The sequence below is a fragment of the Ahaetulla prasina genome, chromosome 7, assembly GCF_028640845.1.
Source record: "Ahaetulla prasina isolate Xishuangbanna chromosome 7, ASM2864084v1, whole genome shotgun sequence".
Classification (NCBI taxonomy): Eukaryota; Metazoa; Chordata; class Lepidosauria; order Squamata; family Colubridae; genus Ahaetulla; species Ahaetulla prasina.
This window is the reverse complement of record NC_080545.1, coordinates 78,612,659-78,640,579: the sequence shown is the minus strand read 5'-3', so window position 1 is coordinate 78,640,579 and position 27,921 is coordinate 78,612,659. Positions and strand designations below refer to the sequence as shown.

Sequence of the window (27,921 nt, the reverse complement as noted above, 5' to 3'; positions counted from 1 at the left end):
CATTTAAAGTCCTACTTTGAAGGGGGTGTCGAACTTGATTTCATTGAGGGCCGCATCAGGGTTGTGTTTGACCTTGGGGGCTGGGATGGGCATGGCCAGGGTAGGTGTGGCCAATTCAACGTCACTCATGTTGATACCTGTGGTGGCCTGAGTGCTCTGCCAGTGAAAACAGGCTCCCGAACTCCATTTCGGCTGCAATGGCCTCCTGCAACCCTCTGCCAGCGAAAAGGTAGCTCAAGAGGGGCACACACAGCCCTCCTAAGCTCCGTTTTTGCTGGATAATGTTTCTGATTTGTGGTTTACCATATTGGCTTTAAAGTTACCTGGAAATCAGGCCATGATAACTTCAATGACATTCAAAGAAAATGGGACTTAAAATTGCTGGTGTTGGTACAATACAACCCCACCACAACAGGGTGAAACCAAACCTTTTTCAGCTAGCCAGTCACAGCCTGCATGTACTTAAGAGATTAGCTGCTTTTAAAAGGTTCTGTAGAAAAGGTTCCCTCAGAGCTGCACAATCTCCCTCAGCATCTCCTTCAGAAAAAATGGATTGCACCCAGTGGTGAAATTCAATTTTTTTTACTGCCTGTTCTGTGGGTGTGGCTTAGTGGGTATGGTGTGGCTTGGTGGGCATAGCAGGGGAAGGGTACTGTAAAATCTCCATTCCCACCCCACTCCTGGGGGAAGGATATTGCAAAATCTCCATTCCCACCGCACTCTGGGGCCAGTCAGAGGTGGTATTTGCTGGTTTTCCGAACTACTCGAAATTTCCGCTACTGGTTCTCCAGAACCTGTCAGAACCTGCTGGATTTCACCCCTGATTGCAGGTCTAAGAATTCCAACTCAGAATCGGAGTCGAGTGAGTTGGGAATCAGTATTCTTGGAATGAGATGTCCAAAAGTGACATCTAGCCTGCTTTTGCAGGCCAGGTCCACTGCAATTGTCTCTGAAAGCGCAACTCAGACACTTCAACCTCCAAGACCAGAAGTATAATCTGAATTGTTGAAAAAGTTGTAACACTGCAGTTGATTTGCTGCTGAAGCTTCTCAATCTGGCTCAGAAGAAGAAAAAGGTGGGGCTGTCGTATTACTCATACTGGAAAGTGCAAAGAATATCTGGAGAGGAGCCATGGAGGCTGCTTGCTTCAAAATCCAGTGAAAATATTGCAAAATTCAGCAACTTGTTTCCCGATACTCAATTCTGAAGGTGCACACACTACTTAAACTCAGCTTTCTAAGATACAACATTTGCAAAATTTGACGAGATGCTAGTTGTGTATAAGCAATTAACATTTTTTTTAAATGTGAGCACTGCTTGTGAGTACTGGCAACATCAGCATTATGGAATGGCTAATTTAAGCCCAAACAAGAACACACAATGGCTTAACCTAACAAAATCAGTTTATGGTTTGGTGTATACAGCAATGTAGGAACACAGCCAATTGAGGCTTGTTATGCTGACTGTAGTTCAGCAAAAGATGAGATATGAATTAGGTGACTAATTGGCTGGCCCCATTTAACCCATCCCTCTCCAAACTGTGCTTAAAGAGGGAAATGCCTATTAGATAATTATAGGTAAAGCCTGTATATAAACCCAGGTTAGGTGAAGATCTTAAGATCATAGTGCAAGTCAAGAAGAGAAGAGAAGAGAAGAGAAGAGAAGAGAAGAGAAGAGAAGAGAAGAGAAGAGAAGAGAAGAGAAGAGAAGAAGATAATTTTTTATTGGCCAAGTGTAATTGGACACACAAGGAATTTGCCTTGGTGCATATGCTCTCAGTGTACATAAAAGAAAAGATATGTTCATCAAGAATTCTAAGCTACAACACTTAATGATAGTCATTGGGTACAAATAAGCAATCAGGAAACAATATCAATATCAGTATAAATTGTAATGATACAAGCAACAAAGTTACAGTCATACAGTCATAAGTGGAAGGAGTTGGGTGATGGGAAGGATGAGAAGATTAATAGTAGTGCAGACTTAGTAAATAGTTTGACAGTGTTGAGGGAATTATTTGTTTAGCAGAGTGATGGCTTTCGGGAAGAAAGTGTTCTTGTGTCTAGTTGTTCTGGTGTGCAGTGCTCTGTAGCGTCATTTTTATTTATCCAACATTTTTTATTGATTTTACTACAACAGCACACCACAACACAAACATATATAACACAAACACATAATATGTGTTTTCTATTTACATGTCAGTTTCATTCCGCATACTTTCTGTTTTATGTATTCCCTATTTCCCCCCCTTTTCTTATCTTTATCGTCCCTTTATATCTAGTTTTATTCATTTTCAATATTTTATAGATTTATCACCTTCTCTTTGCCATCATTTATTCATTTTTTCCTATTCTCTAACCAATTGTACCACTTAGTCCATACTTGATAGTATTCTGTCTCTTCCTTTTCTTTTATTTCTTTCATTAATTTATCCATCTCCGCACAGTCCAGAATTTTCTTGATTATTTCTTCCTCTGTTGGTACCTTTTCATTTTTCGTTAGCGTTGTTTTGAGGGTAGGAGTTGAAACAGTTTATGTCCAGGATGCAAGGGGTCTGTAAATATTTTCACAGCCCTCAGACTTTGGTTTTAAATACTGGTTTATAAAAGTAAGCATGAACAAACATTTCATGTGAACACGACTTTACTGACAGAACTGGTGCATCCATCAAGATCAGTTGGATGTTCCAGATGAGAGATTTTATCAGCTAGAGACTGCATGCAATATGTGTTTACTCATGAGCTTCAAATGCTATCTTTGTCCATCCCCAAAATCAGATAAGAGAAAAACAACATTTCTAACAAAGCAAAAGAAAAAAGAAAAACCCAATCAATTTACTCATCTTGACTATGAAAGCCGGATTTCATCTTGCTGAGTTATGTTGATTAGGATTATTATATTCTGTAGCAAGACTTAATCCTGATACGTATCCATTGCATTTAATTGGTTTTTTTAAAAATTTTTAAAAAAGCAACCTTATTTTTCCTGAGAATTTTGGCTATGGAGGGATCAGAAACATAATTAAGAGACAGGCTTCTGGCATCACACACAAAACTCTGCAAATTGTGGAAATAATTGTGGGATTCAAATTGCAGCCATTGCACTGCAGCAGCTTCAGGGTGTCCAGAAAAGGGCTCAGTCTAACCCATGTCTTGTAGCACACGGTTTCTAATTTTAGCTTTACAAGTAGCTTAAAGACAGACAAGAATACTACCATTCTGAAATATGCTCTGTCATGCCACCAATCCCACCATATGAGAAGACTCCTCCTTTATAAGCAGGGTTATCATCTGTTGGTCTCCAAGCGGCCACCACATAAAGAGAATTGAAATATGTGATTAAAAATGACAGACTCTCTAAAAAAAAATCAGCTAAACCATGTAGCTGCTTTTTAAGCCAGCCACTGTCAGGCCCTTGTAACCCAAAGCTCTGGCTCCATTATGGCGAACCTATGGCACGTGTGCCAGAGGTGGCACACAGCCCCCTCTCTGATGGCACACGAGCTGTCGCCCCAGTTTAACTGTGCTGCGCATGCGTGTGCGCCTCCCGCCGGCCAGGTGGTCTTCGGTCTCTGTCGTGTATGCGCAGGAGGTTAGAAGCATTTGGGGGGCTCCATGCATTCATGTGCAGCGGAGAGGGGCACACATGCGCAAGTGTGGGGCCCGGGGCACATGCATGCATGGGGGCAGCTCACGCATTGCATTTTGGGGGTTTGGGTGCTTTGGGCACTCGGTCTGGAAAATGTTAGCCTTCACTATTCCATGCATAGTGAAGACATTGTAAAAACATTTTTTTAAAAACCTACCAGTACTAGTAAAGATCTCATAGCAAGGGTGATCTTGAATCGAAGTCTAAAGACCATAATTTATGCGACTGGTAAGATCATTAGTGTTATGTATTCTTGTATGTTCCTTCAAATATTTGAGCGGGAAATCAGCACGTTGCTGATTGGACGAAGCCGTCCGTAGAACTGTATAAAAGGAGAGGTTTGTTCCCCAGCCTGTTGCTGGGTTCACCCTATATTAAAGAGCTGTTGTCACTACCCTGGTCTCCAGCCTCGTTACTTCCAGAACTTAACACTGGCGACGAAGGTGGGATTTCGAGGCTAGGAGAACCAGAACCGAGCTGAAGCACGACAGACCCGAACCCAGCAAACACAGGGCAGAAAAGCGGAGATGGCCAGTTACACTCCGCCCGCACCGTTTGACCCGGCTAAAGAGAAATGGGGAACGTATATGACCCGTTTCGAAAGCTTTCTAGAAGCCAACGAACTGCAAGGAGTTCCAGACAACCGCAAAAGGGCTTATTTCTTAAGCCACTGTGGTCCGGAAGTCATTGATATCGCGGAAGCCCTGGCAGAGCCAACGCCGTTACAATCGGTGTCGTGGCCAACTCTACAGACTTTACTAAAAAACCACTTCGCACCAACGCCGTCCAAATACGTGCGGCGGTTTGAATTCGGAGAGCGAAGGCAGATGGAGGGCGAATCCATCGGTGACTACATGGCCGCCCTAAGGAAAGCGTCCAAGGACTGCGGATACCGCGACCTAGACGAGGTGCTCCTCGAGCAACTCATCCGAGGGGTCAGAGACATCCGTTTGCGGCGGCTGCTGGCAAAGAGCAACCTGGCGCTGGCCAACGCTCTGGACGAACCCAGAGCCCATGAACCCTCCACCCAAGCGGCGGAGACACTGCAAAAGCCGGTTCCACCAAAGGCGAGCGCGAAGCCAACCCCAGTACACCAGGAGGAGGTTCAGACCGAATCCGACGGTGAAGATGAGGAAGGGGTCTGCCGAACCGAGAAACGTGACAAAGGGGACCGAGACGAATGCGGAAGCTGCGGTGGTCAACACCAGCGCCAACGCTGCAAATTTAAGGACGCGACATGTCGGCGGTGCGGAAGAAGGGCACCTAGCTCAAGTTTGTCGAGCGCCCAACCTTCCCGCCGAAAATTCAAATCGGCCAATCAGAGCGGAATCGGCAAGGCGACCCGCGATTGGCTCAAACAAAAAGGCGCGATTCAAACCAAACGACTGTGGTCATAGGCGCGCCTCGACCAGTGGAGAAGAAGATCTTCACCAGACCAAAAATAGAGGGAGTACGGTGCCGGCTCGAAGTAGACACGGGATCAGCGATCACCATCATGTCCTGGGACACTTTGGCGAAGTCACTGCCGTCAGTCGCGAAGCGCCACCTGCAAGCACAACGGCTGCGAATCCATGACTACCAGGGGAATCGCATCCCTGTTCGAGGGACCACCTCCGTCCGAGTCGAGTACGGGCCACATAAGAAGACCCTGCCCATCACGATCGTTGAAGGGACCCTGCCCAGTCTGTTGGGACTAGACTGGTTTCGTGCCCTGGGCATGGGAGTGACTGGCATCTACAAAAGTGACTGTAACCTGAAAGACATTCTCTTTAACGAGTTCGAAGATGTCTTCAAGGACTGCCTGGGCAAGTACAAGGGGACCCCTATTTCCTTCAACTTAGACCCCCAGGTAGCTCCCATTAGGCTTAAGGCGAGGAGAGTCCCTTTTGCCCTAAAACCAAAAATCGATAAGGAGCTAGATAAGCTCATAAATCAGGGGATTTTGGTGCCAGTCGATCACGCAAAGTGGGAGACGCCAATCGTCACCCCAATAAAACCAGACGGGTCAATTAGAATTTGCGCTGACTACAAGGCGACGCTTAACAAAGCCTTACAGAAAAGCGCTTACCGGTTCCGTGGTGCAACACTTACTGCACTCTTTGGGGCAAGGGCAAGTCTTTGCAAAGTTAGACTTGGCCCAAGCCTACCAACAACTGCCCGTGAGCGCCCGCACAGCCAAGCCCAAACGATTGTAACGCACAGGGGGCCTTCAAGTGCACGCGATTGCAATTTGGGGTGAGTGTGGCACCAGGGCTGTTCCAAAACCTAATGGAACGACTTCTGCAGGGCTCCCAGGGTAGTTCCTACTGATGATGTCCTAATTTCAGGGAAAACATAGAGGAATTGGGGGAGCGTTTAAGAAAGGTTTTGGGCATTTTCCGGACAGCCGGATTAAAAGTCAAGGTAAACAAATGCCAGATAGGGGTCGAATCCGTCGAGTTCTTGGGCTACCGGATAGACAAGAAAGGAATTCACCCTACTGAGAGCAAGGTCAAGGCAATTAGAGAGGCTCCAGCGCCCAAAAACAAAGCAGAGCTGCAGGCATTCCTGGGGGTAGTGAATTTTTACGGTCTTTTAAAGAACAAAGCGACCGTTGCCGAACCGCTGCATAGACTTTTAGGGAAAAATACTGTTTGGTCTTGGGGAAAGTCGGAAAATAAGGCTTTTGAAGCAGTAAAGAACCTGCTCTCAAGTAATAGCCTGCTCATCCAATATCACAACTCATTGCCACTAGTGCTGGTCTGCGATGCCTCCCCTTATGGGGTGGGGGCTGTACTCAGCCATAGACTTCCAAACGGCACAGAAGCCCCTATAGCTTTTTACTCTAGAACGATGTCCTCCCCAGAGAGAAAATACAGCCAATTAGATAAAGAAGCACTAGCCATTGTGTCAGGGGTTAAAAAATTCCACGAATATGTCTTTGGGCGGGATTTTGAAATCGTGACTGACCACAGACCGCTACTAGGGATACTGGCTGGCGACCGCCCAACGCCTGTGGCACTTTCGCCACGCTTGACCCGATGGACTATTTTCTTAGCCGCTTATTCGTACAAGCTGCATCATCGGCCAGGGAAAGAAGTGGGGCATGCAGACGCGTTAAGCAGATGCCCACTGCCAGGGGCCATCGAAGACCCCACGCCGGGGATGCCTATCCTGCTTATTGACTCCTTGGACTCTGGCCCAGTCACGTCTAAGGAAGTGGCTCGGGCATCATACCGGGACATTATGTTAAGGACTGTACTCGGTTGGGTACAAAGAGGGTGGCCCGCTGCGCCGGGCGAACGTTTTAAGGAGTTTGTTAAAAAAAGGGATGAGCTCTCGGCTCAAGGGGGGTGCCTGTTATGGGGTGATCGGGTAGTAATCCCCGATAAATTAAGGGAAAAGGTACTGGACCTCCTCCACGAGGGCCACCCAGGGATCGTCCGAATGAAGGGGCTAGCAAGAAGCTATGTGTGGTGGCCACTCATGGATTCAGAGATTGCTGAGAGGGTAGGGAAATGCCAGGCTTGCCAAGAGTCCAGACCCCTACCTCCAACGGCCCCAGTCAGGGAATGGGAAAAACCCCAAGGGCCCTGGTCAAGAATTCACATTGATTTTGCTGGCCCTTTCCATGGCCAAACTTTTCTAGTGGTTGTCGACGCATTCTCTAAATGGTTGGAGATCATACTAATGAAATCCACTACGGCCGAGGCAGTAATCGCAGCCCTGCGCCACTTATTCGCAACCCATGGGTTGCCTGACACTCTGGTGTCAGACAACGGGCCGCAATTCACGGCAGCCCAGTTCGAGGAATACTTGGCAGAGGAGGGCATCCGACATGCCCTCTCTGCGCCTTTCCACCCTGCGTCGAATGGCCTTGCAGAGCGTTCCGTCCGGAGCGCTAAGGAGGCATTGTCCAGGCTCAAGCCAGGTGACTGGCAAACAAAGATAGACTTCTTTCTGGCCGTTCAGCACAGAACCCCAAGCACTGCTACAGGCAGAAGCCCAGCCGAACTATTGATGGGACGGAAACTCCGGTGCCCACTTGACCGCTTGAGTCCCCATTACACACCCGAGGGTTACAAGGGGAAATAGACAAAACAAGGGAATTGGGCATAGGCGACCGAGTGTGGGCCCGCAACTACGGGGCCGGCCCGAGTTGGCTCGCGGGACAAATAATAAACGCACACGGCCCAAAGTCATACTTGGTCGAATTACAAGACAACCGAGTATGGAGGCGCCACATAGATCAGATAAGGAGACGAATAACTGAACAACCTAAGCCACAAGAAATAAATTATGACCCCTCCTTATTTGAACCCACAGCTGACAATGACCCGGGGGAGGCGCAAGACTTAGCTGAGGTCCCGGAGGTCCAGCGACGCCATCAGGTTCCCGAGGAAACAGCAGGAAAATTACAAAATAATCCAGGGCCGGATGGCCAAGAAAAGGAATCTGCCAATAATCCAGGGCCCGATGGCTTAGAGAAAGAGCTGGGAGGAGAAAATAGACCCTCCGAACAGCTCAAAACACCACCCAGAACTGAACCGCGCAGGTCTGAAAGAACTAGGAGACGCCCAGGTTATTTGCGTGACTACGTCGAAAAATAACATGTAAATAAAATGTAAATAGAGGCAAAGTGTTTTCTGGGAGGGGAGGAGTGTTATGTATTCTTGTATGTTCCTTCAAATATTTGAGCGGGAAATCAGCACGTTGCTGATTGGACGAAGCCGTCCGTAGAACTGTATAAAAGGAGAGGTTTGTTCCCCAGCCAGCTGCTGGGTTCACCCTATATTAAAGAGCTGTTGTCACTACCCTAGTCTCCAGCCTCGTTACTTCCAGAACTTAACAATTAGCAGCTGATCTCTATATACATAACAGGGTTCTGAAATTATTCTGAAAGGCTTAATATGCAAAGGACTATTTCTTTCTAGGTTAAACAGTGCAACTGGCTGTCCTTTTACAATCAGGAACCCAGCTTGAGTATATAAAGTACACTATATAAAATCAGAACGTATTTGGAAATTGGAATGGTTTTATTCCATTTTTTTTAGCACTGTAAGTGCAAATACCCATAAATTGGCTTCTTTCAGTTTATTCCATACTTTTAATTATAAACCACAGATAATATACCCCATGTCTGGTTTCTGCTAGAAAAACAGAGGAATTCTGGCTTAGCATGATTGGTAAACTTGACTCATTGGTTCCAGGTTTTGTGGCTTGTCTATATTGTATATTACGTTGTGTATGTAAACATTCCTTGTGTTCTAAGGATTTTAGTATGGTGCTGATATAATTTCTGCAGAGTTTGCAGACATGAGCATCTAATTTGTATATCTATGTAGAGTCAGTACAGAAAAAATAGGATGAAACAGCTAACATAAAATATATTCTGCATACCGTATTTATGTGAACAGTAGAAAGCAACCATCTTTCTCACTTTTAAGTTTTCTTTCACTCCCCACAAAAGATAAGATTCAAGGAAACTTTAGTGCAAATTCTTTGGGATTGAAACTCCCAGAATTCCCAGGATTTGGGGAATTGACATTCCAAATCCCTTGGGTGTCAGGTTAGACAAAGGGTACCCCAGCTGTTTCTTTCCCTGGACTACAATGACTCTATGAAGTTTCTTTATAAACAGCCTTCTTCCAGATTTCCCCACTGCTACCATCTGCTGTGATAAAATGCTAACAGATAAGTATTTATGTTAATGCACAAGTAATTTTTAAAGTATGATACAATTTATGAGATTATTCTGGAGGTGATGGGAGGGAAATGTCCATCACACAACTTTCTCACCCGAGAGGCCCAGACCTGCTTGACTGCATTTAAGCTCCAACAATGGACCTGCTTCACTGCATGTAAGATCCCAGTGTATATAAAGCAGGAGTGTCCAACCTTGGAAGCTTTTAAGACTTGTGGACTTCAAGTCCCAGAATTCCCCAGCCAGTTGAAGTCTGTAGGTTTAAAGTTGCCAAGGTTGGACACCTGATTTGCAGGGAGTGTGAACTACACATGAATATTTCTGCATTCAAAAAAATAATATTTTCAACACAGATACAGCTTACTCTAATAGGGGGGGGGAGCCTATTTTTCTGGCATATTTCCATTTTTTTTAAAAAAAAAGGTGTATGGAAGAGGGAAATGATTTGTCAATTACCTTTTGTCAGTTAACTGAAATTAGTTCAAAAATTAGTTGATCTTATATTCAAACACCAAATATTAGAACTAATATTTAAATACATTCTTTAGATTTGTAATCAGCATCTATCATGTGAAGTAAGCCAGGACCATCAGTCTCCCATTTTATAGATTGGTAAACTGAGGTCAAAAGCATGACAAAAACAAAATTCAAAATCTTCTTGATCTATAGCAACTATGCTACATTAAGTTGGGGCAGGGTTAAATAAACGGCAGCTATTGACTCCAGAGCAGGGGTCTCCAACCTTAGCAACTTTAAGCCTGGCAGACTTCAATTCCCTGGGAAATTCTGGGAGTTTATAGATGACATATGCCTCCTGAAAAACTGACAAAAATATTTAAAGATAAGTCAGCTAAACAATGGAAATGTCACCAGTTACCAGGATCTTATTATTATATATGGTGGACATTCCCGGAAGCTAAAAATTATTGGTTTAAATTTAAGACATGGTTAGAAGAAATGATACAACAACATATTGATTTAAAACTGGAGCTGTTTCTATTGGGTATCCAATAGAAATTAAAAAAGAAAATATTTACTTGATTATACGGGTAATAACAGCAGCAAGGATTGTTTTTGCACAAAACTGGAAAGCAGAGAAAATACCTCTGGAAGGGGAAGTTATCAAAAAAATATTAGACTGTGCAGAAATGAATAGATTGATGATCTATTGATGATTAAAGAAAGAGAGGATTCAGAATATTTTAAGATATGGGATCAATTTTACCATTGGTTAGAAAAAAGATATGGATAAGCAAACTAATAGTTATGTAAGAAAATGGTATATTTAGAACATTGTACTTGTGAAAAATGTAACAGATTATGTGAAAATGAAGATAGAAGAAACAACAAAGAAGATGAAGTGAAGAAGAAAACACCGAGATGTCACATGGAAGAACTGACTGATGTATTGAATGTTTGTTTATGTATAAAATAAAAAACTTTATTCAAAAAACAGAGGAAATTCTGGGAATTGAAGTCTGCCAGGCTTAAAGTTGCAAAGGTTGGAGACCTCTGCTCCAGAGGATGGTAGAGGACAGGAAGGCCTGGAGGAACATTGTCCACGGGGGTCGCGATGGGTCAGACACGACTTCGCAACTAACAATAACAAAATTGCCTCCACATTTCCTTTTATGAATTTCCCTAAGTCTTCCTCTTCTGCTGAAAAGTGCTCTGCTTTGCTTCTGTTGCTTGTTATTTTCTTTCTGTGGAAGCTGTCAGAAGGATTCTCCCTTTGCTTAAGAGGTGTGGAAATTTCGTTTTAGCAAAATATGATCTGACCTTCATAACAATACTTTGCAAACGCTGGCCGATCTGTTTTGAGTCATGCTATGACTCTCATGGATTCCTCCCCCCCCCTCCCACCACACACACTTTCTATTTTGCTCGGCTGCCATCAGGTTGAGAAATCACCAGCTCTTCACCTGCATGACTCATCTGCAGATTATCAGCGAAGCTTCAAATGCTCCCTGGTGCCGTCAAGGCTTCCATCAGCAAGGGCCTGGAGGCGAGAAAGGCGTTCATGGGGTAACAGGAGAAAGGAAAGAACACGGAAGCTGGCAGGAAGATTGAAAGGTCATGAAACTGCACTGGCTTTGGAAGAATGCAGGTTGGGGCCGCAACCTCCCAATCTATGACATACGAGTTAGACTGGCTTCTCCAGTCAGGTCCCTCTTGATGTGCCAAGTCTTAAAAACACCATTTCAAAGCCTGTTTGGATAAAAATATGGGCTTTAATTTCTGCCCGTCCTACAGCAGCAATGCACAGGTAGTCAGTCCTTACTTTGTCACCATAATAGAATAGAATTTATTGGCCAAGTGTGATTGGACACACAAGGAATTTGTCTTGGTGCATATGCTCTCAGTGTACATAAAAGAAAAGATACGTTCATCAAGGTACAACATTTACAACACAATTGATGGTCAATATATCAATATAAATCATAAGGATTGCCAGCAACAAGTTATAGTCATACAGTCATAAGTAGAAAGAGATTGGTGATGGAAACTATGAAACGATTAATAGTGCAGATTCAGTAAATAGTCTGACAGTGTTGATGGAATTATTTGTTTAGCAGAGTGATGGCCTTCGGGAAAAAACTGTTCTTGTGTCTAGTTGTTCTGGTGTGCAGTGCTCTATAGCGTCGTTTTGAGGGTAGGAGTTGAAACAGTTTATGTCCAGGATGCGAGTGATCTGCAAATATTTTCACGGCCCTCTTCTTGATTCGTGCAGTATACAGGTCCTCAATGGAAGGCAGGTTGGTAGCAATTATTTTTTCTGCAGTTCTAATTATCCTCTGAAGTCTGTGTCTTTCTTGTTGGGTTGCAGAACCGAACCAGACAGTTATAGAGGTGCAAATGACAGACTCAATAATTCCTCTGTAGAACTGGATCAGCAGCTCCTTGGGCAGTTTGAGCTTACTGAGTTGGCACAGAAAGAACATTCTTTGTTGTCCTTTTTTAATGATGTTTTTGATGTTAGCTGTCCATTTGAGATCTTGCGATATGATAGAACCTAGAAATTTGAAGGTTTCTACTGTTGATACTGTGTTGTCAAGTATTGTGAGAGGTGGAAGTATGGAAGGGTTTCTCCTAAAGTCTACCACCATTTCTATGGTTTTGAGTGTGTTCAGTTCCAGATTGTTTTGGTTGCACCACAAGGCTAGTCGTTCGACCTCTCGTCTATATGCGGATTCGTCATTGTCTCGAATGAGACCAATCACTGTTGTGTCATCTGCGAACTTCAGTAGCTTAACAGATGGATCATTGGAGATGCAGTCATTGGTATACAGAGAGAAGTGGGGAGAGCACACAGCCTTGGGGGGCCCCTGTGCTAATTGTACAGCCTTGCTAAGCAAGGCAATTATTGCAATGTGCCCCATTTTACCTTTTTTTTTTTTTGGCCACGGTTTTTATTTATTTATTTATTTATTTAATTTGAATTTATATCCCGCCCTTCTCCGAAGACTCAGGGCGGCTTACATTGTGTTAAGCAATAGTCTTCATCCATTTGTATATTATATACAAAGTCAACTTATTGCCCCCAACAATCTGGGTCCTCATTTTACCTACCTTATAAAGGATGGAAGGCTAAGTCAACCTTGGGCCTGGTGGGACTTGAACCTGCAATAATTGCAAGCAGCTGCTGTTAATAACAGACTGTCTTAGGAGTCTGCGCCACTCAAGGACCCTTAAGTAAAGTAAAGTAAAGTAAATTACTGCCATTGTTAAGTGACTCGTGTGGTTGTTAAGAAAATCACTGCCGTTGTTAAGTGACTCATGTGGTTGTTAAGCAAATTTGGCTTCCTGTATTGACTGGCTTCCCGCTTGTCAGAAGCCAGCTGGGAATGTCACGAAAGGCGATCCCATGACACTGGGACAGTGCAACCTTCATTAAACACATGCCCGCTGCCAAACGCCCGAATATTAATCGTGTGATCCATGAGGATGCTGCAATGGTCATAAGCATGAGAATCGGTCATAACTCACTTCTTTCAGTGCTGTTGTAATTTTGAAGTCACTAAATGGAACAGTTGTAAGTCCAAGGACTACCTGCATTTCACCCCAAGAAACCAAATGAATCAATGAGTGACCCGTCTAAAATTATCCAGTAAGCTGCTTAATTGACATGAGGATTTGAATCTGAATCTTCCCAATCCAATTTCTGCATCTTAGCTGCTAAATTGGCTCTTTTCCAAACGAAGGCCCCTTTCCCCCCCTCCCCCCGCAATGTACTATAGGTGTAAAAAACACACCCCGTTTCTGTTGGAGAAAGGCTAGTAAGTGCTGAGGGAAACTCCTTTAGCCCATTATCATATTCAGATCTTTAAAATGAGCTTTCTACAGTCCAGTTTTTGTGTTGGTGGTGTTACTTTAGTTCTTTTGAGAAACTTTAGGGCCGTGATGAACCTTTGACTTTCCTGCGTGCCAGCCTGCGTGCCGTAAGTGGCATGCGGAACCATCCTGTGAGGTATGTTCAGCCCCCCTGGCCTTCGCGCACGTGGGAGTGGCGATACCCGGAAGAAAGGCAGTCCATCACGCATGTGCGAACCGGCACCCAAACACCCGGATACCGGCATGGAAGCATGCCCGACGAACAGCTGGCCATTGCACATGCACACAATGGCAACCCGGAAGATCAGTTGCCTGCCTGCGCATGTGTGCTGGAATGCCGCTGTTCCGGGTTCCGCTGCTCCTGTGACAGCCACTTGATCAGGGCACATGTGATCACAGGAACGTGGAAGAGGACCCAGCGAGGCCGCGCATTCTTTGTGGGATGGTTTCGCATGCCGGTGCCATAGGTTTGCCATCACTCCTTTAGGGTTTTGTGTGTGTGTGTGTGTGTCAGTGGTTTTTCTTTAGTTCTTTTGAGAAACTTTTAGAGACCGCAAGTACAGCATTCTATGGTGATGATGCTCACCCATTTTTACAAATATGCATTTTTTTGCAAAATAAATATATCAAGCCTACTACACATTTAAGCAGGTCTGTTGAGTGTGCTTATAAAAAAAAAAACAGGCTGAATTGCCATAATATATACCAGGGGTCTCCAACCTTGGTAACTTTAAGACTTGTGGACTTCAACTCCCAGAGTTCCTCAGCCAGCAAACTGGCTGAGGAACTCTGGGAGTTGAAGTCCACAAGTCTTAAAGTTGCCAAGGTTGGAGACCACTGGTATATACGACACTGTAGGATCTGGGAGCCGCAAGCAACTTTAAATTGTGCTCAGAGTTGAGTGAAAGGATGGAGGCCAGGCAGCAGCCTCTGGAGAGAGCTATTCCCAATCACGGCATCCAGTCTCGACTTATGGCTCAGACTCTACTTTAGCAGATGGTACTGTAGCTTTACTGGACTTTTAACAGCGGTGTAGAGGTTTACACAGGGTTTTGTTCAGGAAACGCTTGCTGAAGAAGTGAGCACCCTTACAAAATCACACCTCTTCTCAACTGACCATGGACCTGCGTGAAGAGCCGGCTTCATATATAGAAATCATACCCGCAGAAGAGCATACCTGTAGCTCAGGGCTGAACTGTGAAATCTTTGCTGCTCCAAGTTTGGTCGTTGCATGGATGTTACCTAGTTGGGTAATGAAATATCTGCAACGAACAACGAAATTTTGGAGAGTGCAAGAGCTCTATAGAAATGTTATGTCACCACTGGAAGGCACATCAAGGCTGCTAAATAATTTGGCTCTGGGCCTGGCCGATCAGCAAAGCTGCACTTCTCATTTAACTTTCATTGCACCACACTTAGCAAAGCAGCCAAAACGAAGAAACAAACAATAATGCACCTTTCTCTTTCACCTCCATTAAAAGGATTTTCTGGGAAGTGAGACATACATCTGTCAAAAGTCTGAACAAAGCAAAAATTATATTCAGGTTCAGGAAATCATTAAAAGCAGAATTGTTTAAGGAGCCTTTGATTGACAGATGTCACCATCTATTTTTACTGTATTTTAAAAGTGATCTGTGATAGAACTGCTTACTGTTATGTAATTGTTCTCCGGATGATTTATTACGTTGATTTCCTAAGAATTTCTTGATTGCAGTGGGCAAGAAATTGAATACATGTTCTTTTTGTACAAAAAATTATTTTTATCAGGCTAGACAACAAAGACATGATTATTGTATTAGGAAAAGCTTACAATAAAAAGGAAAAAAAAGGGGAAAAAAAGAACAGTTTAACCCTCAGTCCAAACCCCATTTGCATCATTCCTTTTTAAGTCGCCTCAGGAAATACATCCTTAGCATCAGTCAGGAAAATGATGTTATCTGAAAGCACAAACAATAAGAGACATCATTACACATTTGAAGACGTATCAACATAAGCTCAGTCAAGACTACAATATAGATATATATATATGGCTGGGATTTGCTGAGCAGCAACTTCCTTTTTTCAGATTTATCTTTTCCAACTTGCAGACTATTTGTACAAGTAGTCCTCAACTTAACAATAGTTCGTTTAGTGACCATTTGACGTTACAATGCACTGAAAAGGTGACTTACGACCATTTTTCAAACTTACAACTATTGCAGTCCCTGGAATCATATGATCAAAATTCACATATGCTTAGCAATAGACTCATATTTATGATGGTTGCAGTCCTGGGATCATGTGATAACCTTTTGCGACCTTCTGACAAGCAAAGTCAATGAGGTAGCCAGATTCTCTTAGCAACCATATTACTAATTTAACTGCAGTGTGTCAGCTTTGGAAGCCATACTAAGCTGGAAGCTTCCCTGCTGCCACTTTCTCATGTGTGGGAAAATAGGAGGGGGGGGGTTAGTAGAGGGGCCCATTAGACACAATAATATTCTTCCTGCCGGTCAAGGTCAGGCTGGTCCTGCAGCTGGAGAAGGAGTGGTCGGAGTGATGTATCGAGATGGACGGTTGGCGATTGGCAGAGGAATCGGGTTGGTTTTGGAGTTTTGATGTACTGAGGGAAAACCTAGCTCTCTCAGATTTGGATTTTCCCAGATGTGCTAGTTTACCTATCCTAGTAAAAGAACTTTGAAAGATGCCTGCTTTGGAGTTTTACCTGGGGGATTTTCTGGAATGCTGACAGTGATTCACTTAACTGTGGGAAGAAGGGTCATAAAATGGGTCAAAACCTACTTAACTGCCTCGCTTAGCAACAGAAATTTTGAGGCTCTGTTGTGATAAGTTGAGGACTACCTGTTCTTGAGGATACTGGAATTTTTTTACATGCACCAGACAACTTGCTATGTCTAGTCAACCATCCAGTTCAGGCTCAAAGTACATTATATGTTCTCCATACAGTATTAAGGGTGGAGGCACAAAATAAGAACATTCCTCAATTCATAAGTCCCGTGGAGCTACATTATTATTATCAAATCCACAACTGAAACTATCTTCTGGCAGCCGTTGCATTTTATTTTGCGGTGAGGAACACTCCCTGCTTAGAGGTATCTAGCAGGCTAGTTACTATAAGCCAGGGGTGTCAAACTCACGTCACGGCAGCATCATGTGACATATTGGGAGTTCCCCCCCTTCGCTAAACCGGGCGTGGGCGTGGCCAGCACGTGACACATCTGGCCCATGGGCCAGCAGTTTGACAGCCCTGCTAAGAGCCAGTGAAATAATGATTAATTATGGGATTAGATGTCCCAACTTCATGAGCCTACTCCACTGTTAAGCTCATGGGGACCTTCTCTTCTCTTGCCCATCAGTCTTTGAACAGAGACTTAAAGGTAGCTATGGAGGATTTTGTTAAAGGGAGAAAGATGCACGCCATCTTATCCTCTTTAAAAAAAATAGAGACGTAACAGAAAACACTTGTAGCTGTGGGTTTTAGGTTTTGGCAGCGGTTTGCTCTCCGGGCTTGCCATTCAGTTTCAGAACATCTTGTTACCAGGCTAGGTAACATCATCAGTGGGACTTTACTAGAAATATCTTGTTCTATTCCTCTTTAGCTTATATGTCTTGTGTGCTAGTGTGGTCATCGGCCATGCCAACACTCGCCACACGCATGAATTTACTGAAGTCTGGTATTCTACAAAAGGGGTGATTAACAAGTATATGAACATGTAAGAAACTGGACCATTCGAATGACCAATCAACAATGGATCTGACCAGCTCCTCAGCATTAAAAATAATGCCAAACAACAATACATTTCTACTAAAGTTCCACTTGATGGTACCACTAGCATGGTAATGAAACCTGGCAAGCTTAGAGAGCAAACCACTGCCAAAAATAGAAATGTAATAGTCTTCTTCAAGTCAAACTCACTTCTAAATGTGGTGTCTGGACAACAGTGTGGAAATATTTGTCATTTCCCTCTTCCAGAATGTTTACTCAGTCTAACCCAGAGTTTCCAAAACTCCATGTTAATATTGCTACAAACTACAGGCTCTAGAACAACAATACAATGCTTTTCTTTACTCTTAATTCCCCCCATTTGTCAAAGAGCCAGAAGACCCGAAGACAACATTACAACATTAGGAAAAGATGGTCCATAAAAGAGCATCACCATTCTGTCATTTTTGGACTTGAAGAGACATACTTTCATGGGAGGAGTCGACTGAAAATGGCTTATAGAAATGGCTAAAATTGATTTGTTTGGTAAAGGAAAGAATAACAATGACTTTTACAAAGGACCTGAAACCCTTAATGGACTTTTCACTGAGAACGGATAAAAATTAACTGCTGATTTCTGGATTTATTGATTAAAAAAGGTTCTATATGGGAAGAAGGGAATTACGTTACATAATTTGGTAGGGTGGAAATAGAGTTAACTTTGTAATTGCTACAAAGAAGGTTGGATGTCACTTTTTAAAATGTTTTTCTTGATTCACTTTTTCTTCTACTTTTCTATTTTCCTCTCAGATTCTTTTCCTTTTACTATTTCTTAAACATTTTTTTAGCTTTTAACTTTGTAAAAATGTGCAATACATTTCTTTTTAAACCTTGCCTTCCTTCCCCTCCTGCTTTTAAAGTCTCTCACTAAGCCCAGCAGAGAGAAAATGCAGGAAGACGAATCAATGGCCCAAGCAGACATTCAAGTATTTCCTGTGACACGCCTGTATCTGAACTTTCAGCCACAGCTTACTTTCCCTTACAAAGCAAAGACAAAACGTTCATTCTTTGCAAGATAGAAAGTGACAAGGCTGTCAGTTCTCAGACAGACAATCTTGCCTGTCTTGTATTTATCAGACACGTTTGACTTCCACCCCCATAGTCTCCAACCCAGGTAGGGGAGGATGAGGGCTGTAATTTAAGACTCAATACTTGCATTAAGAACTTGGTGCTCCTGCAGATTTTTTAAAGAAGAGCATCCAAGAGAGACACCTAGTGGAAGACACAGGAATTCAAGTATGGCCTAATCCTCTATAAATTTAAGAGCCATGCAGGAGTCTATGCAGCAACATCCATCTGCAACTTTTACCACTTGCATTTCAAAACTTTTTACCTGCAATCACAGTTGTGGCTTGCCGCCTCACATTGTTTTTATCTACATATTCGCCATAATCTATCTTTCCTTCCACGTAGAGCCGAGCACTGTCAAGAACCAAACATACAAATAACAGCATGTTAATTGCAATATTCTTTTTTCTGTATTTTTTCTACATTTATTCATATTCTGCTTTTTATTATTTTTACAAATAAGCTCAAGGACACACAATACCCCTTCATCCTATTTTCCTCATTAAAAAAAATAATGTGAGGTGCATTGGGTTGAGAGCGACTAGCCGAAGGTCACCCAACTGTCTTTCGAGGCTAAGGTGGAACTTGAACTCACAGCCTCCCACTGTCTAGCCCCGTGATGGCGAACCTTTTGGGTACTGAGTGGCAAAACCAGAATGTGCATGCATGCGGCATGCATGTTCCGGAGCACTGGAAACCCAATGACCAGTTGGCTGACGCGCGCATGTGTTTTCTGCCTGTTTTTCAGGCCGTTTTCGGGGCTATATTCAGGCTGTTTTTAGCCTGAAAAATGCCCCAGAAAATGCCCCAAAAAACTGCCCAGAAAATGGCCTGGGTTTTGGCCGTTTTTCAGGCCATTTCCCGGTGCTCTGGTACCTGCACTGGAACCCAGAGGAGCAGCTGGCAATGGCACGTGTGCCCAGAGAGGACTCTGCGTGCGACCTCTGGCACCCTTGCATAGGTTCCCCATCACGGATCTAGCCTGATGCCTTAATTACTAGGCCAAACTGGCTCCCAGCCCTTTAGAGGGCCGTGAAAATATTTACAGACCCCTCACATCCTGGACATAAACTGTTTCAACTCCTACCCTCAAAACGACGCTATAGAGCACTGCACACCAGAACAACTAGACACAAGAACAGTTTTTTCCCGAAGGCCATCACTCTGCTAAACAAATAATTCCATCAACATTGTCAAACTATTTACTGAATCTGCACTACTATTAATCTTCTCATAGTTCCCATCACCCATCTCCTTCCACTTATGACTGTAACTTGTTGCTGGCAATCCTTATGATTTATATTGATATATTGACCATCAACTGTGTTGTAAATGTTGTACCTTGATGAATGTATCTTTTCTTTTATGTACACTGAGAGCATATGCACCAAGACAAATTCCTTGTGTGTCCAATCACACTTGGCCAATAAAAATTCTATTCTATTCTATTCTACTATAGTTAAGGACCAGAATTCTACTTGAAGGTAAACATTAAAATTTACAAAATAAAAGAACATAAACAATAAAAAAAGCAACTGGATAAGACAGGTTTTACATACAATAAAACAAAATTTGGCTAATTCAAAGAAGTTGAATTATACCGGATGACTACCAGCAATGGTACTTAACAGAAATTTAAATGACTTAGAAATTTAATTAATTAGAGAAACAAAATGTAGCTGGGCATTTTTATAAAATGGGCAGCACAACTATGCATAGCTTGTATTTTCAACTACTCCTATTAAAAGAATAAGCGATTTTTCTTCAAGGACAGCTGCTGAGTGTATTTTGAAATATGTTCTCTAAATTTGGGGATATTTGCTTTAAAGTCTCTTGCTGAACTAAGTAAGTTTCAAATCTTGTAAAACCTTTGCCTTCCTCTTTAATTGGAAAATTACTTCCTTGTAATCAAATGAGTATTTAACTGCTGCCATCAGTGCCCGCTGCTTATGTATTAATTATGTGAATTAAAGAAGATCAAAGACTATTTTAATTATTATTGCCAAGGCTGTGTTTGGCACAAGGGACTGCCAAAATAATCCTATTGGGCCAACAACAAACATGCATTCACTTAATTTCCTAACTTTTTCTCCAGGGGCATTTTTTTTAAAAAATGAAATGGTAGAGAGCTGTAGCCTAATTTTTCCACTTACCACCAGCTCCAATAAGAATTTTATTTTTTTAGCTCTAAGGCAGGGGTCTCCAACCTTGGCAACTTTAAGACTTGTGGACTTCAACTCCCAGCTTTGCTGGCTGAGGAATTCTGGGAGTTGAAATCCACAAGTCTTAAAAGTTGCCAAGGTCAGAGGCCCCCGCTCTAAGGCATTGTTTCTCAATCTTGGCAACTTTAAGATGGGTGGACTTCAATTCCCAGAATTCCCCAGCCAGCTAAGCTAAAAGAAAACGCATCTCTCATAAGCTGTTCGCTTTTGCCCAGATAACTGGCTCCAGCACACAAAGCAGTAACAAGGACCAGGGTACCATAGAAAACAGCACACCCAAAATAAATAAGATATAGCCACCCTTTGAGTCTATCATTGGGAAGATGATGAGAGTTTCAAGAAAGGCCAGCTCCTGCCAGGCAGCATTAGGCAAGACATGTTTTATGAACCTGGAATGCTAGAAATAAGCTCTTATTAGAATGAAGCATGTTGGAAAAAGTTCACCCAACATCTGCATCTCAGTTCAACTTACCCCTTCTTCACAAAACGATAAGCTAAGTCTCTCAGCCCTGGCCTGAACACGGAGACTCTGTGCCATGTAGTCTTCTGCGTAACATCATCTAGGTCATATAAAACATAGAAAGGATTTTTAGCAACAACCAGAGATCCTGCATATATCCTGAATGTTGGCTATAGCAGCGACGGGCAACCTAGACCCCCATTTGCAGCTCCAGAGTATCAGAGATTTGGTGGCATGGTGATTCAGATTTCAGGCTCTTAAGCCTCCCTTGTAATCTGACCCACCTTCAAGGATGGCACACATTTGGTCTTGTACAACCAGTGGCACCACTACAATATCAAACAGTGGCATCTGTATCAGTTGGTTGTTAGGACAAGACTCCAAGACTTTGAAAACCATTAGCAGATGATGGTAAGAAGAGAAGGTATTAAAAATGAACGTTAAAAGCTAAGAATTGAGGGCTTTGCGATTTTATTTCATTTTGAGCCCAAGAATCTAGGAGAAATCCCATTTGGAGAGCTTTCCAAAATGGCAAAACATCCCTAGTGGAAGAAAAGAATATATTTTTCTTATTTTCCTTTGCGGTTCTGGTGCAGCTGATCAAAATGGAGTTGAGGGCGGGGTGGTGGTGGTGGCCTTTTATACCTTCTTTTGGGCTTTGCACTTGAGGTTCCTGTGCAAGAACATATATTCCACTGGCTGTTGTCAGCCTCCCATGGGGCCATGTAGGGGCCATAGCTGGCTCCATAGGCAAACTACAAATTCTAGGTGTTTGTCTGAGCTGCTCTGTGGGTGATGCAATAATCTTATTGTGGCTTAATGGCTTTGTCCTGTGTTGGGTTAATCCTATCATTCTGCCTTTGTTTCAAAATATCATGTCTTGAATGGATTACCAAATCTGCATTTCTAAAAGCTGGTCTCAGTATCTGCTGGGGGCAAGGAGATTGAGTCTGCTTTCTGTCTTTAAAAAAACTTGTTTCTCCATTTCTCATTTAGGGAAATATAATTTTCTGCCTTTTTAGGACTTCCCAAAATATTTCATTCTTCTAGGAGAGGGCTGGGTGCTAACTTCCTACAATACAGGCTCAAAGGAGACTGAGCCCATACATAATTCAATTTAATGCTGAAATGGTCAACAAGCTATAGATACACACACTTACCTCCTAGAACCACCTCACTGTCTCCCGATCGCCACATCTCATTGGTGGCTAGGCTGAAAATTGTGACAGGGTTTTTTCCTTCCATTTGTCTCATGACCGGATCCTGTCCTACTCGACCAAGCAGTTGGATACGATTTAAAGCTAAACAAAACATCAACATGGTAAAGAAGAATGCATAAAAGATGTGTTGCAACCAGGGGTGGGTTCTATTTACCGGTTTGCAATGGGACCGCGCGTGCTTGCTTCGCTCACACTTCTGCACATACATAGATCATCATATATGACGATCTGCATGGGTGAGCGGAGCCTCCCGCTGCTTTTACTTCCGGTTCTCAAGAACTGGACAGAACTGAGAGCAACCCACCACTGGTTGCGACCACATGACCCTAAGAAGCCAGGCCCCCATTTTTTGTCCCTTAAGAAGCTACTTACATCTTTCTAGGGTTGTTGAGACCTCAGATTCATGTCTTACAAACTGGCGCATCACCTAGAGAAAGAAAATACATAAGGCAGCCATTCCAACGGAGAGAATCAATAGATTCTTTCAACTACATTTAGGCTGTAGTTCCCATCCAGCGGAGCCACTCTGCCTTTGAGAGTTGTCATTCCAAAAGAATTTTCCTTGAGTGAACCTTACACAATTGGGGAAAACAGGCAGGTGAAGGGAAAAATACACAATCACGTTGCTGTTTTATATAGGTGATCACGGTCACCTTGTCCACATATTAGCAGCTGTGAGCCATGGTGATATATTTACTAGCGCATACACACAAGGATTAATCAAAGATCTAACCCTGAGCAGGGTTCTCATACTTTAGCAATGGGCCTATGAAATGGCAGGACAGGCAAATGTCTGCTTTAGGTAGCTAGATTGGAAAACAGGAGCCATATTGCCTCCCAAATTGAAAGCCCTTATTCAAGAAATAAGAGCAACTCTTCAGTCAACTGTCAGATACCTATTCTATCCAATTTCAGAAAGTAGGCAGACTAGTTTTTTTTTAAACTGACATTTAAAATCCTGTAGAAAATGTGCACAGTAGAGGAAAATCATTGGATAGATTTGTAACCAATGTTAAGCCATAGTTTAGTTTCATCTGTTTGTTGAAGAATCCAATATAGGCTTTCTTCATGCATAATACTGAGCCATAAACTAGGACCTACAAATCACAGCGACTAGGTTCATGTACTATTCTAACTCATCGAGTAACTAAACAAACCACATTATAGTATTTGTGAACCTAATCTTTGGCAAGATCAGTCTACAGATCTGAATTTTATTCTAGAGGAAGATACATAGCTCCTCTTTCTTATTCAAACTTTTCTTCTTCCTTCATTTCTGAACCAATTTATTTTAAATTCAGTTCTTTTAGTTGTTGAACTGGCTCCTGGTTTAGATTACAAATTGGTGGGGTGAGGGGCTCCATGCTTACGTTTATTTCATCATTATTCCCATCACTAGTGACTGCTTTTCCTCATCTTCCTCCTCCTCACTATCACCAGATATAAATAGCCAGTAGCTATTACTACTGCCTTTTTTCAAATTGATATTTACTTACTATGCTACTTTTCTGGGCCAGAAGAAGGGAATGAGTTAATGAGTAGCATGCAAATATATTATTTTACAAGTTCAGTTCTAATCATCATCATCTTCATTTAACGACCCCATAATCCCTTGTGGGGTGGAGTCTGGGCAACAGTGTGCTCAGAGAGAGAAATATCTGCCTCTACCTAGGCTTGTGAGGTGAGAGCTTCACCTCTAGGCCACTGCACCACTCCACGAGTTCAGTTCTCATACATTGTTAAAAATATTAAGAGGAGACTAAAGCATACTCTTCCCTGATTCTCAGGGATACAACACACTGAACCTTGTAAGTTTCTGTTAAAATACACTGATGTTCTTTCAAACTTGGAAACTTTAAGCTGTGTAGACTTCAACTCCCAGAATATCCCACCAGCATGAAGTTGAGGCCCACACATCTTAAAGTTTGAAAAAGACTTATAGACTATCTCAATAAAGTGTGTTCTAGTCACCCTGTGGGGAAAAAAAAATCTCCTGATCTGCATTTCCTTGAATGACTGACATTATCCAACCTCCCCACCCCCATGTACTATAGCAGGGGTCTCCAACCATGGCAACTTTAAGACTTGTGGACTTCAACTCCCAAAGCTCAGCAAAGCTGGTTGAGAAACTCTGGGAGTTGAAGTCCACAAGTCTTAAAATTGCCATGGTTGTGTAGGAATTAAGCACCCACCCCCCTCCTAGAAGAATGAAATATTTTAGAAAATATTTAAAAAAGGCAAAATATATTTCCCTGGATGAGAAATGGAGAAACATGTTTTAAAGACAAAGGAGTTCCCTGCAACTTCCTGCCACCCCCCACCTTTGTCAATGGGCCATTAAAGCCTCAACCAAGCTCACTCATTTCCCCCCACCTTTGTCAATGGGTCAGAGGTAGAAACTCAATCCCCCCACCTTTGTTAATGGACCATCTTTTGCAACACAATAGAACAGAAACTCACCACATGGCAAGGCTCAGGCAAGCTTGAGGGACAACCTACAATGTTAGCTAAGACCCCCACCCCCTGGGAGTCTGACAGCCAATCAGGATACTCTTCCTGTGCCCCAGAAAGTTCAAAGCTCAGAAAAAGCATAAAGCCAGGGAGCACACAGGATCTCGCCCTTTTCTGTTCAGGATCTCAAGCCATGTGATCCTGGCCACCATTAAACCATCTTTCCAAGCAGTCTCCATGTTTCCAGTGTCTTTGTCCCCACTTGGAACTGAACCCAGATGGATATTTCTTCCAACAGTTGGAGACCCCTGTACTATAGCCTCTGTAACTCCAAATCCATTCAGTCAATAGACATACTGTTTAAAGATGATGGGACAGGCAGTCCAACACATAAAGCCCAATGATTGTAAAATATAAACAATACAGTTTTCATAAAAGCATGCTTCCCAAATCACAAAATGGAATACCTGAAATAACGACCTCTGGAACATTGTTGCTGTTTCATTTGTTGGTTACTTTTGGAGATGTTCTGAAAGACAAATAAAATATTAAAACAGTCCATTTCCAATTAACAGTTTAATGTTGGGAGTAAGCAAAGATTGATTAATTCATTACTCCACAACCTCAAATCCTATTGCTATATTATACCATTATCCCTAACTTCTTCTATCAATGCTTCAACCAGGGAGAGAGGTAAACTGAAGAAAAAATGCAAAAGTCCTTAAAACTTCCTTCTGCTAACCTAGGACTGGACTTAGATAAGTCTCCAGTAATGAACTTGATTCAAAAATACTTGGCAGAATACCGTTTATTCATTACAGCAGCATCCTGTGCAGCTTGGCTTTATGGCCCGGCTTTCATTTCTTCAAAAAAGATACTCGGGTGCAAAAATAGAACACGGGAAAAGAAACAAGAAGTGAAAAAAAAAAAGAGTGCCTCACCAAGAAACATGCATCAATCCAATTCCATATACTATAACTGAGATAGGCAAAGAGATAAGAAATAATTTTAACATCAATCATTAGCTGAGCTCATGCACTATTCCAAGTTGTAATATAATTTGTTTTGCTTTCACTTCATCCACTGTATGACTCAAACATCACACTAAAGTATAACCTCATGTTTTATAACTCACATAGGTTATGTAACAGCCCAGTCCTGGGCCAATAAACCAGAAGTCATGTACAGTATGCGTTTTTGGCTTCCTCCAGTTAATATGCCCTTAGTTATATACTACAGAAAAGTACAAAGTTATATCTTATAAGAATTCATTTTGAGGACCAACATCAGAATTAATCATATAGTCTCCTTACAGAGGAGTCTATGTATGTATCTGATTGCTGGGGGGGAACGACTTGATGGCACACAATTGATCGAAGAGCTATCTTGATTTGATAAAGAAAATTAACTCAAAAAGTAGATCTCTGTTCAAGATCGAAGTCTTCCAAAAAGTATCTAGTATTTGTACACAGGATAAGGATTCCTTCCTTGCACCAAGATTTCCAACGGAGCTGGAGTCAAGATCTTTTTGATGGGGACAGATTACAGCCCCATTCAGTACCACACAAAGACAGAAAAAAAGTAGGGAAAAAATAGTATCATCAGGTTAGAAGAAAAGTGAAATCTGGGTCATCTTTGTGACTTGATAATCCTTCATCCATAGTTCATATCTTAGCAAATAATATACTTTGAAATCATTTTCTTCTTGGTGAAATAAAAAAGAACCTGTTTTAGGCAGAAACCTGAGAAATCACAAGCGAAGCTTAAAGGAAGGCAAGGTCGTAGGGCTCAAGAAAACTTGCTTCCCACTAAATACTCAGGAAATTAAACCTTCTTATCTGCTACGCCTCAATGGAATTAATGCCCACGTGTTTTGCAAGAGAAGAGGGAAAAACAGCGAAGCCTCCCGGCGGTGGAGTCTTTTCCCTCGGGACCATGTGGTCTGCCCTCTATCTATGCCCTCGTCCCATCCAGACGCCTTCGGCCAGCATGCTGGCTAGGCACGATAGGCTTTGTAGTCCGACATATCAAGACGACATTGTGGGAGGTTATATTGACACCTACTGGGGAAGCTTGTATGCATTCGTTGAGACGAGCCCTATGATGTAACCGGGATGCCGGATTAGGAAGAAACAGGCAGCATTATTTAAGAAGTTCCCTCCCGCCGCTCACTTAGAAACGGGCGCCCATTGCCTCGCTCGGATGTTACTCACTTGTTTGCTTCCCAGCAGTCGCCACAAATGCCTGGGCGCGCGGAACCAACACGAGAGATAAGTCTCCCGTCCGACAGCCTCACGTGACTTCCAGGCGCTTCCTGTATGGCTTTTAGCCAATGGGAAGGCGGCTCACCATAGAGATGCCTTGGCATAGAAGGGCCTCGGGCCCGTAGAAGAGCGAGATCGCCTGTAGCTTCCGTTTCCCCCGGAAGTTCGAGCTGTGACTCGCTTTTTTTTAACCTTTGAAGAGTTTAACTCCCTTATTCAGCGGCACCTTTTGAGAGCGGAGGTGATGGTGGTGTTAAAAGAGATCTCTCCCTCCCTCCCCTCCTCATCCTCTCTCTCCTTCCTCTCGTCTCTCATTCATTCATTCTCTCTCTCTCTCTCTCTCACACACACACACACTGTCTTCATTTAACAGTAGCAACCATTTCACTTAACCTAGTCCAGGGGTGTGCAAACTTGGCTCTTTTAAGACTTGTGGACTTCAACTCTGGGAGTTGAACCCCTGACCTAGTCAAATGGGATAGAACTTAGTTGCTAAACAAGAAGCAGGTGTACCTTCAAACAAAATCACTCTTATCAAATACTGTTTGTATTTATTCCATTTTTACTGGTTTGAAAAAAGTAAAAAAAAGTAAAACTTTACTATTGCTGGACTTTAATTTACCAGTGACAATCCTTTATCACACCTAGACTTACTAATACCTACTTTGACCTCTCCAAAGGAATATTTTAATGCAATCCTAACCATTCACCCAATGACATTTCCTCCAAGCAGAATTGGATTGCCCATTCCCATCAGGCAGCAACTCTGAAAGGTTATGTGTCTACATAACAGGCCAAGCAATGCGTGGA

At 42.8% G+C, this 27,921-nt stretch overlaps 1 protein-coding gene across 1 annotated transcript; it reads right to left on the bottom strand.

The window, feature by feature from the left end:
• Window positions 1-15,399: 15,399 nt before the first annotated feature.
• SSBP1 (single stranded DNA binding protein 1) lies at window positions 15,400-27,162 on the bottom strand. The gene is made up of 7 exons (XM_058191340.1): window positions 27,061-27,162; window positions 25,315-25,376; window positions 22,769-22,823; window positions 22,337-22,477; window positions 21,189-21,276; window positions 18,760-18,848; window positions 15,400-15,600 (listed from the first exon to the last, which is right to left on the bottom strand). The coding sequence occupies exons 2-7, from the start codon at window positions 25,336-25,338 to the stop codon at window positions 15,548-15,550; spliced, it is 450 nt and encodes a 149-aa protein (XP_058047323.1). The 5' UTR covers window positions 25,339-25,376; window positions 27,061-27,162; the 3' UTR covers window positions 15,400-15,547.
• Window positions 27,163-27,921: the final 759 nt, after the last annotated feature.